General features: G+C 39.2%; 1 protein-coding gene across 1 annotated transcript in view; it reads right to left on the bottom strand.

Moving 5' to 3' along the window:
* Positions 1-18,281, bottom strand: part of LOC124622736 (sodium- and chloride-dependent glycine transporter 2-like) — a 467,104-nt gene that overhangs the window by 142,038 nt on the left and 306,785 nt on the right. The window contains exon 5 of the mRNA XM_047148526.1: positions 260-394. Within this exon, the coding sequence (XP_047004482.1) occupies positions 260-394 (135 nt within the window). The remainder of the gene's footprint in view (positions 1-259; positions 395-18,281) is intronic.

Below are 18,281 nucleotides of genomic sequence, written 5' to 3'. Positions count from 1 at the left end.
ACATATGAATCCAATGTGGACTCAGCCTGGATGGCACTAAGCTCTGAGTCCATAGTTTTCACACGGTACTTGCAATGTTAAACAAAATCCAACTCTGAAGTTGGTGGAATGAATGGGAGACACTGTTTCCACCAACAACAATTATACTGAAAATTCTGAAGCTCTCAAGCCTACCACATTACATGTTCTGCTATGTGTTAGCAATGTGATCATATATTTATTTTTGTTACTGAGATATTACTAGAAAGTTGTTGGGTACCTGAGCATTAGCCAAACGGTTCCAGTCTGGAGTAAGGTAGAAAAGAATTCCAGTGGAAGCACCTGGTAGAGTTACTCCTCTGACAAACAGAAGAACCAGTACCACATATGGGAAGAGTGCAGTGAAGTAAACCACCTGTTAACAGAAATGTTGCATTAACTACTGATTAGCTATTTATAAATAATTATTTAAATTAATTATCACCAATGACTTTTTAAGAATTTTTGAGATTACTGTTGTAAATGGTTTGGTCAGCATTGTATATGTGCCTTGTCTTCTGCTGCAAAATTGCTGAATAACTGAGAATTACTACATGAAAAATGCTGCTGTGGTAAAATATGAATTTTTGAGCTTCACTTTCCTTAAGAGCTACATTAACTAACACTCCTATTTAGTTCAGCTTATGTAAATACTGTTTACAAGTACTTTTGATATAATTGTATGCACATATAATTGGCATTTGTACATGTGTTGAAACATAGCATATGTCAGTCACAGATTAAAAGGATATAAGCGTTTTCAGTAAAAACAATAAAATCTGAAATACTCTGTTTTCTTCTGATTTAATAAATACTATATATACTTGATGCACTGATGAAAAGAATAAAATAGAATAACATTTTTTTATAGTGAAGTCAGTGCTATTCTTAACACAAATTTTGAAGATGGCAATTTAAAAAGTGGGCAAAAGGTCTTCCTTCCCTGTTACATTTGTACCGGTTCCCATCAGATCACCACAGTTAAGTGTGGTTGGGCTCGGCTAGCACTTGGATGGGTGACCTTCCGGTCTGCTGAGTGCTGTTGGCGAGTGGGGTGCACTCAGCCCTTGGGAGACAAACTGAGGTGCTATTTGGCTGAGAAGTAGCGGCTCCAGTCCCAGAAACTGACATACAGCTGGGAGATCAGTGTGCTGACCACATGCTCCTCCATACCTGCATCCAGTGACGCCTATAGGCTATGGATGGCATGGTGGCCAGTCGGTACCATTGGGCCTTCACAGCCTGTTTGGGAGGAGTTTAGTTTGTTCCATTTGTAATTAGGGCAAGGGAAGAATGACTAATGATAAATCTCTGTGGTAGCTCTAATTTTCCCACCATAATCATGGAGCATACACCCTTGAAATTTCAACAGAAAACTTCTCCATGATCCTACACCTGAACTGCAGTGTCTGCCACCGAAATTTGTTTATCATCTCTGTAACACTCCTGCACATTCTAAATGATTTGTCTCGATACATGCGGCCCTTCGCTGAATCTTCTGTATCTCTTCTAATGCAGCCTGTAAAGGTCCAGAGCTGATAAGCAGTACTCAGTAATTGGTATCTCAAATGTTTCATAGGTCACTTTTTCTGTGGACAAATACATTTCCTTAAGATTCTTCCAATAAATCTCAAGCTTGCACCAACAACTAATTTTGTGTGGTCATTCCACATTAGGTTGCTCCAGATGGTTACTCATAGTGATTATCAGCACTAGTGAAATCTAACACTACAGGACTCTTTCTCCCTTTTAATCACAGCATGTTTCACAGGTTTATATTCAGGGACAATTGCCAGTCCCTGCACCAGTCATCGATCCCTTGCAGTCTCCCTGAATTTCGCTACAATCTTGTGTCATTGCAGCCTTCCTATAGCCAACAGTACTGTCCATGAATAGCCTTCTGTACCTTCCAGCATCATCCACTAGATCATTTAATTTATAAAAAAAATACTAAAAACAGTGATGGTCCTATAACACCCCCTCTGGGTACTCTCGAAGTTACGTTTACACCTGTTGATTTTGTTCCATTAAGTACAAAGTACAATGTGTTGAGCTCATTTTCAAGAATTCTACATCTGCACCTACATCAATACTCCGCAAACCACTGTAAAATTCATAGCTGAGGGTACATCCAATTCTACCAGTTATTAGTGTTTCTTCCTATTCTATTCACTTACGGAGTGCAGGAAGAATGGCTGTTTAAATACCTCTGTTGGTGTTGCAATTAATATAATCCTGCTCTCATGATCCCTATGTGGGCAGTAAGTACAAGATAGTAGTATATTCCTAAAAATCATCATTTAAATCCAGTTCTTGAAACTTTGTAAGTTTTCTTGGGATAGTTTATGTCTACCTTCAAGAGTCTGCCAGATAAGTTTCTTCAGCATCCTTTAGACAATCTCCCATGGGTCCAACAAACCTGTGACCATTCATGCTGTTCTTCTTTGTATAAGTTCCATATCCCCTGTTAGTCCTAACTGGTATGAGCCCCACACACTTGAGCAATATTCTGGAATGGGTCACATGAGTGATTTGTAAGCCAACTCCTTCATAGGCTGATTGCATTTCCTAGTACTCTACCAATAAACTGAAGTCTACTGCCAGCTTTACCCATGACTGATCATCTGTAATCATTCCACTTCAAGTATTACACCCAGGTATTTGTATGAGTTGGCTCATTCCATTCTCTAATATTACAGTCATAAGCGTGTACAATTTTACATTTTTGAACATTTAAAGCAAGTTGAAATCTTTTACCACACTGAAATCTTATCAAGATCTGACTTTTTGCAGCCTCTTGCAGACAGTACTTCACTACAGATAACTGCATCATCTGACAAAAAAAAATGTCCATGAGTTCATGAATATAAAACATAAAGAGCAAGGTCCCAACACACTTCCAGAGGGCACACCTAAAGTTACTTCTACATCTGACTCTCCATCCAAATTAACATGTTACGTCCTCCCTACCAAAAATTCCTTAATCTAGTCACAAATTTCACTTTACTGCATCTAGCTGACTGGTCCTGAATATATACAGTTTTATCAGTCATTAATGGCTGTTGCACTCAATCAAAGGATAGTAGAAATTGAGTCATCATAAAATATCTGTCTGTCTGTCTTTCTTTATTTAGTCAGTTACTATTTAATGAATTCTTATGAGTTTTTAATAATGCCAATTTTTGCTTATTATTTCTTCTTTTTAGGTATGGTACATATTTACAATATTAATTTAAATGAAAATGCAATGTAGTCATGAAACCTTCGTCATGCAAAGCAAAACTAGAGCCAACACAATCTTCAGAGCAATGAGAAATTACCTCAGTACCCTGATGCAGAATGGAACTTTCTGATAAACAACTCAAGAGACCTGTACAAGGGCTTCAAGTAGTAGATGACTCACCCAGTTGCCTCCCTACTCCTCCGCTTGCTAGACAGAGAGCTAAACCTGAACAACAAAAGCTTCACTGACTGCAGAGTGTTTCCAACTTGCAGAAACCTAAGTGGATATTCATTTTCCATGAACCTTCCACCAGGAACCTTGATTTTCAACCAATCTCTAGAGAAAAAATAGATGATATCATCAAGGAGCTCATGAACTTCGAGGTCTCAGGTGAAGATGGCACAATAGCAGAATATGAAAACACACTATGGTGATCCACCCACCTCACAATGAGGGTAGTAAGACAGACATCAACTATTGCCAAGGCAGCTCCTTATTACAGATTTCCCAGAATACCCTCTCTGAAGCCCTGTAAACTAGGGCACCAACCAGCTAGATCAGCAATCAGATGAATACCAGACTGACTTTTGCATCAACAGATCCTACCAGAACAGATATCATGTCTTAAGACAATCCACACTTACACGAACCAATGTGGACATCAATGGATAATTGTCCTAGTAGACTTCCAGAAGGCACATGAATCTTGTGAATGCACCACTGGAACATGGCCTGTATGAGAAGACCCTCACAGTATCCAGACCATCCTGTAGAACATGACATCCAAGGTCAAGTTCAGAGGTGAGCTACCCCCATCAGAACAGGAGTCATAAAGGGCAACGGTTTGCCACGCATTCTTTTCAGCTGCATCCTTGCATCCTTGCGAACATTGTGAAAGAATGGATGGCAACACTACTACCAGGGACTGGACTGAAGTTTGAGTATAAGAGAGATAACCTCCAAGTATTATGCCTATATTTTGCTGTTGACCTCATCTTACCAGCAGACATTGTAGAGGAGGCTACTTACAAAGCCTTTACAGTGTATCAGTTAAGACCAACTTGAAGATCACCCAGAAAATTAAATTCATGACGAACTTGTAGAAACTGCACTAAAACACCACCATAAGAAAAGTATCTACAGTCAAGTGCGTAGGAGAGTGGATCTCTGCAAACCTGAGTTTGTACCAAGTGATAGACACCAGATGCACCACATGTGAAAGGACTTACCACTCCGAAATATCTACTCATCCATGCACTGCTCCAAGACCGTCAATCTCTGACACTACAACGTGATAGTAAAAGCCTCTGCTCTGTATGACTCTGATTACCATGTAGTGGCTAGGAAGCAGTCCACACAGGAAACTGGAGATCAAAGAAAGGAAGATCCTCAGGGGAATACTAGGACCAGCAAGAGAAGAGTAAGGCATCTACAGAATCTGGCACAATGATGAACTGTAAAATCAACAGAAGGATATCACCAAGTGTATAAGGAAAAGGTGACTGGCCTTGTACAGATAATTGAGCCACATGAATCCAAAAAGACTTACCAATAGGATCTTCGCAGTGATAGGTGGAAGGAAGGCCTCTAAGAAAAAGTGGATCACATTGGTAAGTCAGATCTGGAAACCTGGAGATCCTAGTGGAGAAAACATGAGACCAACTGTGGTTCTGGCAAGCCATCTGACAGGATGTTTTCCCAATGTCCATTATCAGTAAGGAGACGACAGGAACCAAATGGACAGAGGAGAGAAAGCTGGCTCACGGCCAGAAAATAGAGTAATGGAAGAAGGAAACAAGGAGGTCCTCACCAAAAGGAAATGCAAGCTCTGTTGTCCTCAGCAAGCCCAAATGGCAAAGAAAAAAAATTCAATGTAAGACTGAAATGAGCCACTACTGGCATCAAAGGTGCACAGTAAGCAACAGAACAGAAAATGAAAAACAATATAAAAAACTGACACGTATACAAATATTTTTGCACCTGCCAAAGTCCATTTGCACTGAGCCTACTGAGGCATGGATGGTATTACCTGGGTGGACTTCTGTTTTTTCAGCTATGTAAGGGGTGGGATATTCAAATAGTATAATTCCTCATGATTAGGGTGGTTGACTCATAAACGGGTAACACTCCAGTTGAGAAAAGTAAGGAATAATGAGCCTCAGTGGTGCAAAATTTATTTTCCATATCATAAAGGATAAAATGACACCCTACATTCAAAAAGTTTTTGAGGAAATTGCTGGATCACTTGTATAAATACAGGGCTGTTAGAACATTAGATGACACTGCAATTGCTGACCAAATCAGCTCTCAACCTAAAAAACGTATACACTTTGTCCAACACTGTTCTAATTTGTTGATACCTTCCAAACAATAGGAATTGTCAAGTCTGCAAAATAGCTGTTAGTTGTTGCAATCACCTCCTCGTTTGAATAAAATCTTTGTCCCGCCAGCCATTTCTTCAAATTGGGTGCACTGTCGTGATGGTAAACGACATTTTTGCAGTCCAATTGCTGGCATTTTTCCTGCAGCTCGGTTTTCAAACTGTTCAATAATGATGAATAATATGCACCTGTAATAGTTTTACCCTTTTCCAGATAGTCAATGAGAATTATCCCTTGCGAATCCCAAAAGACAGTTGCCATAACCTTTCCAGCCAAAGGGCTGGTCTTTGCCTTTTCTGGTGCAGATTCTCCCTTGCTAACCCATTGTTTAGATTGTTGTTTGGTCTCAGGAGTATAGTAATGTATCCACGTTTCATCCACAGTGACGGAACGATGCTTAAAGTCCTGCTGATTCTTCCTGAACAGCTGCAAACCATCCTTGCAACATTTCACACGATTCCATATTTGGTCAAGCATGAGCAATCATAGAATCCATCTTGCAGATAGCTTTCTCATGTCCAAATGTTTATGCAAAATATTATGTACCCATTCATTCAAGATGCCCACAGCACTAGCAATCTCATGCACCTTAACTCTTATGTCATCCATCTCCATGTCATGGATTTTATCAATGGCCCATGTGGCCACTTCGAAAATTTTGAAACCAATTATAAACTGTTCTAATCGAAGGTGCAGAGTCACTGTAATGTTTATCAAGCTTCTCTTTAGTCTCCTGAGGCGTTTTGCCTTTATAAAGTAATGTTTAATCACAACACGAAATTCTTCTTCATCCATTTTTTGACAATCACTCGACTTCCTTGATTCACACAAATGCCAAACACAAAGAAACAGACAAATGTGGCTGAAACTTAGTGTGCATTCTTTCCAAAGATGCTACTAACTAAACATGACCTCGATGTGTGCCAGTGGTGCCATCTCTTGGACTCTCCACAGACTTTTCAAATGCCCCTTGTATGTAGTTTGTTGGGAAATAACTTCAAAAAGAATAACAATAAGGTGTTTAAAAAAATAAAAGGCTGAGCTTGAGAAGACCACTCATTACATTACAAACACATTTAATTCACACAATCACATGACGAAATTCTGTCTGAGTGTTCATTTACTTGAAATCCAAACCCCTCCCCCTATTAAAAAAAAGTGGTACTTAAAGTAGAAAATGTCACTATGCTGCTTCCCCAAGGAAACACTCAAGTATGCAAATAATATAACATATAAAAAATTATGGATGGTAAAAACGTCATGTGCAAGGAAAAGGAAATTATATAAAATGGTTAGGGTAAGCAGAAGTGTAGCACTGATTTTGAGTAATAAGGGATACTACACTGTCTGAAGGAAATTGATTTGGGGAAAGAGAAACCTTGTTACAATTCATGACACCCACTATTCAATTAGTATAGTTAAATTATATGGGCAATAGATAAAAGAAAAATTAGAATATCAGTATGGAATATGAAGACTTACTTATTACAGAAAACAGTGAAAGAATAGCTTACAGCAGTCAGATAACCAATATATTTCATAATCACTTCCTGGAAGTAGCTTAGAAGATTGGTGAAAACAGTGTAAGGTATTAAGCAAAAATATAAACATTGAAGAAGGAATGGAAACATCGTGTACATGATAATACACCTTGCTCTGCAAAAGAAATTAAGAAAATAAGTAACTTTATGAAAAGTAAATGTGGGATTTCATTGTCATGAGTGGGACAGCTGCAATACAGTTTTGGACAGGCAAAATCTAATATAACAAAGAGTATAAATAGAAATACATTAAAAATTGAATGGTGACCATATGAATCTGAATATCAGATGTATAGAAAATAAGCTTTTAATCATCTTGAAAACTTTGTCGTGGGTATGGCAGCAAATGCACATAGCAATGAATGTCCACCAATAATCTACAAGAACTCTCGGAATTTCGCCCTTATTTTCCTTTGAAAACATAGAATCCATACTAATAAAATAATTGTCTATGAGATGAAATATCATAAATGTTACATTACTAATGAAACAGTGGAAAATCCAAGGTGGAATAAAGATAATATTATGAAGAAGATGGACTGCTACTCACCACATAGTGGAGGTGCTGAGTCGCAGACAGGCACAACAAAAAGCCTGCTACAAGTAAACAAGTAAGCTTTAGGCCAAAAGGCCTTCTTCTAGAGTAGGCAACACAGACACATGTTCATGCAAACACAGCTCACACACACATGACCACTGTCTCTGGCTGCTGAGGGCAGGCTGCAAGCTGTTGCTCATGATGGGAGAAGCAATCTGGGTAGTGGGTTTAAGGGGGGAGGGCTACGGTGGGGAGGGGGAAGAATAGCAGGGTAAGGGTGGAGCTGCTTGTGGAAGCATACAGTGATGAGGTGAAAAGAATGTAAGGCAACTAGGTGCAGTCAGTTGGTTAGACAGATGGCAGGGAGAAAAGTCGATCCAACTAGTTGATGACCCTAGTTAACATGGCTGCAGAGAGGATATTCCAGGTAATTTGTAATAAGCAGTTATCCCTGCAGTTTATGAGGCCTGTCTTATTACCCTCTTTGTGCAGTGGGTGGATCACAGTCGACATTCATCCTTCAGGCAAGGCTCTGTTGTCTACATATCCCATATGATCTGGTGGATGCTCTGCAAGAACTGTTTATCTGTGTTTGCACGTCTCCGCTACTGTGCTACCTTCACCTGAGGCCTCATATCAGGGTTGGAAATAGTTTTCATGTTGGTGAAGTGCCAATTTACCCTTTTCATATTATTGCCATTACATTATTAATACTTTATTATAAAAATTGCAACTGAAGATCATCGTGGGTGGAACATGGAACTATCTTGGGTGGGACTCAGAATCTGTTTTATAACTTAAAATTAATTTTGTTACATCAGTTTTTGATGACTCAATAGTTAACACATTTTGACCTCACTCTCTTATTATATAACATTATAGGAAAGTTTTGTTAGCTATAAATAAGATTAACTGAACACAGTGTTACTTTAAAGTTCAGAGTACCTAGTTATTTCAATTCAAAAAATCCACCACTGGAAAACAACTATGCAGTTGACTACTCATCCACTTTCAAAAATGCTTTAATTTCCTGAAAACTCATAATATTAGGTGTTTCTAACATGTCTGAAGTCTGGATTTGGGAGAATAGGTAGAACTTGTTCAAACTCAATGTAGGATACATCTTTCTCATCAACTATGAACATCTCTACTGAAGCCCCAACAGATCTCATGCACATAAACTGTATTTCTCCATTTCTTCAACAGCTCAATCACAGCACATTTGCATTTAGCTGATTCCTTTCTTGCAATTGGAAACATCACCAGAGTAAATGTCCCTTGAATAATCTTTCCCAAATTAAAGTTGTTTTTACAGATAACACAGACACCGCACGTGAAAGTAAAACATAGTGTTTAAAAGTATGAGAACATTGTTTTATGTCCATGAAACTAAAACCCCATGTAAACAGGCCTTGGAAGGCCCAACAATACCAACCAATCACCGTGTCATACTCAGCTGATAGGCTTAACTGGATGTGGATACGGAGAGGCATGTGATGGATGGTCATCCATCCATCCCAACAGTGCTTAACACTGGTGATCAAATGGGAGCCGGCATTACCACAGTTGCGAGGTCTGTGGTGTTTTGTGTATATGCCTCTGCCAATTGCTAGCTGCAGGCACCTGCATTGGCCAACAGATGGTAGATACCACTCATTTCACTGGAACTTTTTGAAGTGGAAGAGCAGCTGGAAGCAGCAATACGTTCCTAACACCTTCTTCAAGAAGACCCTCATTATTCCATGATTCGTCAATTATTCACTTCTTATGCATCACAAATAGCTCTCAAGTCCATTTCAGTAACATTTTCCAAGCTCTGACCAGTTAGTTTATCAGGCTCACTCATGATAAACTTTTTATTTTTGCAAGTAACATACCATTTCACTTCTGCTCAAATAAGTTCAATTGCAGTAAAGTGGCAGTGATAAGGTGGGAGTCTTACCCTTTTTATTCAGTCCTTCCTCTCGCCACGATATTTTAGATACCAAATTGGTGACATCCTGTCTGACCGCTTTGAGCAGGAGAATGGTGTCCCTCAGGGTAGCATTTTAAGTGTGACTGTCTTTGCCATCGCTATTAAAATTACCTCCATAGTGAAGAGTCCTGTCCAGTGTTCCTTGTTTGTGGATGATTTCTCTTTGTTTTGCTCTTCTTTAAACCTGGCAATGACAATGTGTCAGTTGCAACTTACTCTTAGACGGTTGGATGACTGGACGCAGAAGAGTGTTTTTAAGTTTTCCACTGAGAAGTCCATATGTGTTCATTTTCACTGTTCTCATTCGATTTTAACCTTTCCTGAGTTGAGGATGAGGGACACTGTCCTTACTTTTAAAGACACAGTGAGGTTTCTTGGGCTCATTTTGACTCGAAGCTTATGTGGTTACCTCATCTTAAAGACCTGAAATGACGGTCACTTAAGACTTTAAGTATTTTAAAATGTCTTAGCCACAGTACATAGGAAGCCAGCAGGACTTGTCTGCTCCAGTTTTACAGGGCGTTTTTGCGACCTCGGCTTGATTATGGGTGCACAATGTATGGGGCTGTGAGGCCTTCTTACTTAAAGATGTTGGACGTTGTGCACCATGAAGGGCTTTGTTTGGCCACTGGGGCATTCAGAACTAGCCCCATACCAAGCCTCTGTGCAGAGGCTGGTGAACCACCACTTCATATGCGGCAATGGCTACTTACAGTGCAGGAGGCGTATAAAACTTTGCCCACACCATACACCCCTGCATACCATACCATTGCTCAGCTTCCTCTGGCACGGCTATTTCATAACCGGCAACGAGCGCTGTAGCCCTATGGGATTTGCGCGCAGGATTGCCTCTCTGCGGTGGATATGACTGGTCTTCATGTTTTCCGTCACGGTTGGGGCAGATTTCCACTTTGGATCCTCCAGAGACCCAGACTTATTTTAGATTTGACTAATTTTAAGAAAGATAGTTCACCAGATTTTACATTCCAACCTCAGTTTTTTAACATTTTAGATGTGCATCACGGTTTCCCATCGTTTACACTGATGGCTCCAAACTGGAGAATTTCCTTGGCTGTTCTGTAGTGTTCCCTGATCATGTTACCCGGATTCGCCTCCCTGCTGAATATACCATTTTTGCAGCGGAGCTCCACACGATCCTGAAGGCACTGGAGTGGATGAATCATGTTCAGGGCAATCGATTTCTCCTCTGCTCTGATTCTCTTAGTGCCTTACAATCATTTCAGAATCTGTACCCAACTGAGGAGATGGTCCAGCTGATATATGACCAACTGTACTTGCTCCAACGGTGGGGTAAGGAGGTGTCCTTCTGCTGGTTGTCTGGTCATGTCGGCATATGGGGCAATTAACAGGCTGATTGGGCTGCCAAGGAAGCCTGCAGAGAGCAGGATGTGGTCCAGTGTCCTATTCCCTTGCAGTCTGTCATTTCTGCACTCCACAAGAAGTGCATGGAGTTGTGGGAGGAAGAATGGCTGGCGGTGACGGCCAATAAACTGTGGTTGGTGTAGTCAACAACTCAGCCGTGGCATTCCTGCTGCCGGTTGCTCAGGCGGGAAGAAGTGACCCTCATGCATCTTCGGATTGGGCACTGTCCTCTCACACAGAGCTTTATATTATGGCGAGAGGATCCCCCGTTTTGTGATGCTTGTGGTGTGCACATTTCTGTCTGCCACATTTTAGAAGACTGCATTTTATACCATGATGCAAGGTCAGAAGCACAAGTTGATGGGGATCTGCCCTGTGTTTTAGCTAATGATGAGACGTGTGTGTGTCTAGCGTTTTAAAGTTTTGTGATGTGTCTGGACTCTGGCCTAAACTGTTAGGCTGGAGGTTTTAGTGTATTGCACAGTGGCTGGCTCCTCCCTTTTTCCTTGTGGTCAGCCATCCCCTTCCATCTGCTATATTGTTTTAGCTCCCTCTACCACTTTCTTCCTGTGTTGTCCATGTTTTACTGCTCGCGACATGCTTTGTCCCATGCTTCGCTGTGGGTAGGCCCGTATTTTTCCAAGCTTGTTACCTGTGTTTTACATTCTATTCTATCTAACTTTTCTGAGTCTTTTATTGACACCCGTCTCAGTCTGTTACTGAGTGGGCACTGAAGACCTTGCCATCATGCGCAAATACAACCCCTCTCCATCCATCATCGATCTATGTGCATATTTAGAAGTTACCTCTAGAATAATGTGTGCTGGGAACTGTGGCTTTTGACGTGATACAAGTTCTAATCATTCTACTTTTTCCATTTTATCATCCACAGTAGCTTTGTGTTGTCATAATCACTGAATAATGTCTTCCTTTCAAGAGAACAGGGTTGGAGAATTATCCTTTTAAGATGGAACAGTATCGAGAATTGTCGCACTGTCGAGAATAATTTTAAACTCGGTAAGAAAGTATTTTCGAATCAATTTAAAAATGTTTCATGATTCTTTTCTTCTTGGTACTCCAATGATTTCTTTGATTTGAAAAGTTGTTGATAACTGGAAATAAAGCCATGATAGGTACCGGCATGCAAAAGAATAAATTTACCACCTTTGTCGCCAATTCAATTTTTCATAACTGTGTAACCAGCATTCACCTAGGTTTTGTTGATCAATATAATGTTCTCAAAATTAATTCTGAAAGCCAGCTGAACTGGAGTGAACACGTTAAGAAACTGTCAAAAAATATATCTACAACACGCACTGCACTTTGAGTCCTTGCATCAGTATGTAACGGTAAGAACTGTATGCTTTAGCAGATATGGATTAATTTTCTGGGAAAATAGTATTCAGAATTTACAGTTCTGAAAATGCTAAAGAGAGCAGTGACACACACACACACACACACACACACACACACACACACACATCTCACTACATAAAATTGTTTAAAATGTTAAATATTCTGATTGTTCCTTGTAAATTTATATTCCAGACCATAGTGTGCATTATGGGTGGGCAACCAGTGGCTCATGGGCCTTATCCAGCTCACAACAGAATTCAGTCCAACCTCTGCAAGCAATTCCGGGTGAACATAAAATGAATGTACTCTCAAAGACATGCATTTTAGTCTGAATTTTTTGGTGTGGCATTTTCGGAAAGGGGTGTCATTCACATAAGTGCACTACCCCATCAATAATAATGTCACAGATACTAGTTTTGACCTCATTCCCTGTGAGTGTACAGTCTGTTGCGTCTTGAAAAGGCAGCCTGTGAGCTTAAGTTGTGAATCAGGCCCATAGGTCACCAAAAGTTCGCCATGCCTGGTGGACATAAAAAAGTATTGAAAATTATAGCACAAACAGCAGTATTCATAAGGATGATGAAGTATTAGTCTTCGCCTAGACAGAAAATAAGCATATGAGCTGAAACAGTGTCTTGGTGGAATGTAGATTGTGTACAGACAGTAAAATCTCAATATAAGGTATTAAAAAAAATAGAGTATCTAGTAACGAATTAGAAAACGCCTATGACATGTTTCTGGAAACTACAGAAAAAACTTCAAAATTAATTACCCAAACAAAAAGACAGTATGAGAACAGTCAAGTCTGTGAAATTGAAGAAAACTCATGGGAAAACATATCACCATGCTTTTTATGAAACCTTTAAAATAATGCTAAATGGGCACCAGTCCAAAAATTCCTGCTCCAAGAAGAGAAATGGACAATTGGCAGTTAACAATCAAGAAAACTGCAGAGATCTTAGCAAATATTTTTTTAATTTCTAAATTCCACTGAGCCCATGGAAAGATTTCTTAGGGATATTCCCCTAAAAAGTAATCCAGATTAGGAACCACCAAATGAAGAGGAAAATGCTAGACAAATTAAATGGTTAAAAACTGAAGAGCTTCTGGTGAAGACAGAATGGGTGCAAAACTCATGAAATCAGCTCACCCAAAAACCATAAAAGAAATGCTACTTGGCAATCAAGAAAATTCTGGATGACTGGAAAACTGCAATGAAACACCTGCTACATAAAAATGGAAGCATAATGTTTGTTAATAGTTACAAATGGTTTTCTCTTTTGCTTGTCCCACACAAAAATTCTATTTCATTGTCTCCTGGACTGGGCACAACAACAATGCAAAACCACTGTGTAGCAAGCGGATTTCAGACTACATATATGTTGTCCAAAACAGATTTGAGTTCTAAAACTGTCAGACATCAAAAAATTTACGATTAACAGGTAGGTTCATAGGCTTTAAAAATAGGCTTATGACTCAATTCAGTATAAAATTTCATTGGGACCTGGAGCTTTGTTCAATTTTAATGATTTCAACTGTTTCTCAACATCATTGAAACTAATGTTGGTACACTTTCCAGTTTCTTTATTTTAGTCTGTAAGTTCCTTCTTCAGTAGAATGTAGACCTAAATTTTTGCTTTTACTTTTAGTTCTTACTTTTGGATATCATCAATGTGTTTCTTTCTGTTAGAAATGAGTGTCCCAGCCCCATAAAGACACTGTTTTGATGGCTGCATTGTAGTGTTTCTTTTTGTTGTATTTTGAGATGAATTTTTTGTTACAGATGTCTATTGTAACCCTGCAAGCTGTTTCCATTTTGTGACAGTGAATTTCATAACCAACTTTTTACAGGCCAGTTCCTGGATGGTTGCATCTAAATATGTGATCTGAAAAACTTACAATTTTCCCATATTTCATTCATAGAGTTTTGGATGCCAGGTTGTTTGCGGCCATGTATTGTGTTTTCTTGAATTTGGAGCTCCACCCTTGCCAGGTCATCTGTGAAAGCTCAGCAGTGTATTCAAAAACTTGTTCTTTCTAATTTGACTATTTCATCAATTTTACATGCTAATTTTGTTTTCTGCCACTGTGAAATTTTCTTTGCTGAGACACAGTTGAAAAGTAATGGAGAGAGTGCATCACTCAGTCTCATTCTGGTTTTATTTCAAAGTGTTCTGCAATATCTCTGCTGAATTTTATCTTAGATCTTGTACCATTTAAAGTTTCACTAATAATTGCATTGGTTTTGGTGTCCAGATCTTGTTCTTTCAGAATATCCAAGAGCCAGTACAGTGGTGTTGAGATAGAGCTGTAATTGTTAAAATTGAACAAAAGCTCCAGGGCCTGATGGAATCCCTATCAGATTCTATACTGTATTTGTGGCTGAGTTAGCCTCTCTTCTAACTATATTGTAGATTCTCCAAACAAAGACTGTTGAGTAGTTGGAAGAAAGCACAGGTCACACCTATGTACAAGAAGTATAGTTGAAGTGATCCACAAAACTACTGTCCAATACTGTCCAATATCCTTGAGATTAATTTGTTGTAGCATCTTTGAATATATAAACATAATACAGTATCTTGTAAAGAATGATCTCCTTCATTCCAACCATTATGGATTCTGAAAACTTAGATCGTGCAAAATCTATCTTGCACTTTTCTCACATGACATACTAAAAGCTTTGGATCAAGGCTGTCAGGTGTATGCAGTATTTCTTGATTTCCAAACAGCATCTGACTAAGTACCATGCCTACATTTATTGTCAAAAGTACAATCATATGGGGTATCAAGTAAAATTTGTGATTGGACTGAAGACTAGAATAACTGGCTTCCTTCCAACTGTGTCACCTCCTCATCTTTGAGATGAGAAAATAACAAGACCTTCTTTAGTCTAGATTTCCTGACATCACTTTGGATGGTTATACTGGTATTTTCATTCACTCCTATAGTCACTCTTCGTAGCTGGCCTTCCGAGTAGGAGTTAGCTTTCATGTTGAGTGTTTGTGTATTATTTACAATTGGCTTTTCACTTGAAATAAATAATATTTAGCGTGTAGTACTGCTTACAACATGCTGTCTGAAAATTACCCAAAGGCATATGAAAACTTGGCAGTTTTTTCAAAATTCCCTTATCTGCCACACAAAAGTCTAGAAATCAAATTTTTTACTTGAAGAGTGTTTGGTTTAGAATGATAACTCTGCAGAAAATTTTAACTACTGTTGATGCAGTTGCTCTACTGAAAATTAAATTAGAAGTTAATGAAACAAAAAGTTTATCATGAATTTTTTTGCTACATTTTCTAAACCAACACTGCTGTAAACAAAACAGAAAATAATTTGATTCAAAATACATGAGAAATACTGCTGTGAGAGAACTGTTTGAAAATTGCTTCAGGTTGCTGCAAATAAATAGAAGCTATGTAGGATTCTGTTGAGACAGTGATGATGCTTGTCATACATACAGTTAACAGCATTTTTTTTAAAAAAAAGTCTTTGTGTAATGGGATGTAATACACTGTAGACTTTTCTGACATACTTAATTCAGTAACTCATTCACAGATTAAATTTGTACATCTCATCATGAAGGAGAGATAGTTGGTAATTTTTTTGTGAATCATGTTTGTGAAATCTTGGAACGATGTGGACTCTGTCAAATGACAGAAAGGCTTGTAAGTATTACCTATTAACATCAACAGAAATTAATGATCCTAGGTTCTATATGTTCCTCATACCAGAAGGAAAGGGACTGGCTGCAAAAGATTGAGACAGGTCACTCTAGGTGTTGTCGACAACAGAATAGGGCTCAGGAACAGTGGCTGTCAGGTCGTCATCCCAGAAGGAGGTCAGTCAGCGTGTGATTGTCCGACTTCCCACAGCCTTCATTTCCCTATCATTCATAACTGACGTGCTGGTGCTCAACTTTACACCTTAACACTCTCATTGTACCCTGAAATGAAGAATGTCCTACCCGCTATTCTTGCTACTCCTCCCACATTGATATTCTGCTGCCCAGCAAATCTACTTAATATCCTCATCCATCTCTACTTGGCCCCTGCTACCAACCCTTTGCCTCACAGCTGATATCCCTGTAACAGACTTAGATGCAAGACCTGTTCCACACATCCTACTTAGCACCAACTACTCCAGTCCTGTCCATAAAAGACAGGGCTACCTAGGGAACCAGTTATGTGACCTACAAGCTGAGCTGCAACCACTGTGCTGCATTCTACATGGGCATAAGAACCAACAAGCTTTTTGTCCACATGAATGGACAAACTGTGACCAAGTGGCAGCTGCTGTGTAAGAGCACAAGAGCATGCAAATGCCCTAACCTTTAACACCTTCCAGATTTATTGGTTCTTTTCTTTCAATGCTGTTAAATGTAACATAGATGCTGTGGTCTGAAAGATATGGCACTTAAATCTACCACGCTACTGCTCCTCTAGACTCTGTGAAACTTGGCATCGGGGTCGGAAGCACACCATCAGTTATGTACGTTTTAAGGAGCTTCTGTACATGTGCAGCTCATGTGACACAATCACTTTATGGGCGAAATACATTCTGATTTGATAAATAACATGCATGGTTCATGATGTGCACAGCTAGCCCTTGCCACTAAACTAGAAGTTTATGTGAGTGCCACCAGGTGGGAGCACACTATGGCAGATTTTTATACCTGTTCGCCCAGCATTAATCCTGCTACATGATAGCACACTCCTCAGATACACTAATTCACTCACTATACAGCAAAATTAGATTGGACGACAGTATATGTTAAGATTCTACTGACAGTAAACCTATTTTGTGGGCTTCTGAATGAGTTATAGAATATTAAGCATGAATTTTATCAGACAGTAATTCAGTTGAGGCAGTGAAAATCCTAAGGGCATAAGACACATCACCGTCGATTGTGAGATTGTAGCATTTATTCATGCTTCTGAAATATGTTGATTTTACAGTGAGTCAAGTTTATCTGTGCTGTAGGCATGCACTGTATGTATGAAAATTCATGAAAAGCTGTATCACTGGTGTCTCTGATATATACTTTTATGTGGAATTGATGGCCAAATGCTTTAGTCCCTTATGGATCTCAGGGCCTCATTTGTATTTTAGTCAAGTGGCCATGTTGGTAGACATTGCTACTTGAGTTTAATCATTTTGATAAACAGCAACTTGTGTTTGGAATTGGTTGTTTACTGGACGGAAGTTGGCTTTCGTGTGCAGTGTAAACATGAACTATGTTGAATCTATTTTAAATGCTAACAGAAAAGTAAAGCTGTGAGAATATATCATGAGCCACACTTGGGTAGCTCACTCGGTAGAGCAATTGCCCTCGAAAGGCAAAAGTCCCGAGTTTTACTCTCGGTCCAGCAATCAGCTTCAATCTGCCACGAAGTTTCACATCAGCGCACACTCCTCTGCGGGGTGAAAAACCTCATTCTGGGTCCATCAAAGTAAATTATCAGGAAAAGTTAGCCACTAAGGAACTAGGGCCTTCGAGGACAGATCTTTTGATTAAGAGAGTGACAAAATCAAATAAGCATGACTACAAGCAAACATTTAACAAGGAAGTGTACAGAGAGCACAAGTTGTTGTGTGGGTGCAGCAGATTTTCAGCCCAGAAGTAAATTTTTGAACAGATACACCTGTTAAGGATCTTGTACATTTGTCCGAAAAAATGGAAAAGCATCCCTCTCATGTACAAAAAAATGCAAAATGGAGAGTTGCGAAAGCTTGTAAATTATTTTGTTACTACCATAGACCATACTTAACTGTACAAAACAGCAAAATTGCACAGAACAATTCTTTCTTTTATCAGATAAGTTATGCATCTTCTTCTTCTTCTTCTTCTTCTTCTTCTTCTTAT

The sequence above is a fragment of the Schistocerca americana genome, chromosome 7 (genome assembly GCF_021461395.2).
Source record: "Schistocerca americana isolate TAMUIC-IGC-003095 chromosome 7, iqSchAmer2.1, whole genome shotgun sequence".
NCBI lineage: Eukaryota > Metazoa > Arthropoda > Insecta > Orthoptera > Acrididae > Schistocerca > Schistocerca americana.
Note: the sequence above shows the minus strand (reverse complement) of the source record. Positions and strands in the feature narration are given on the sequence as shown.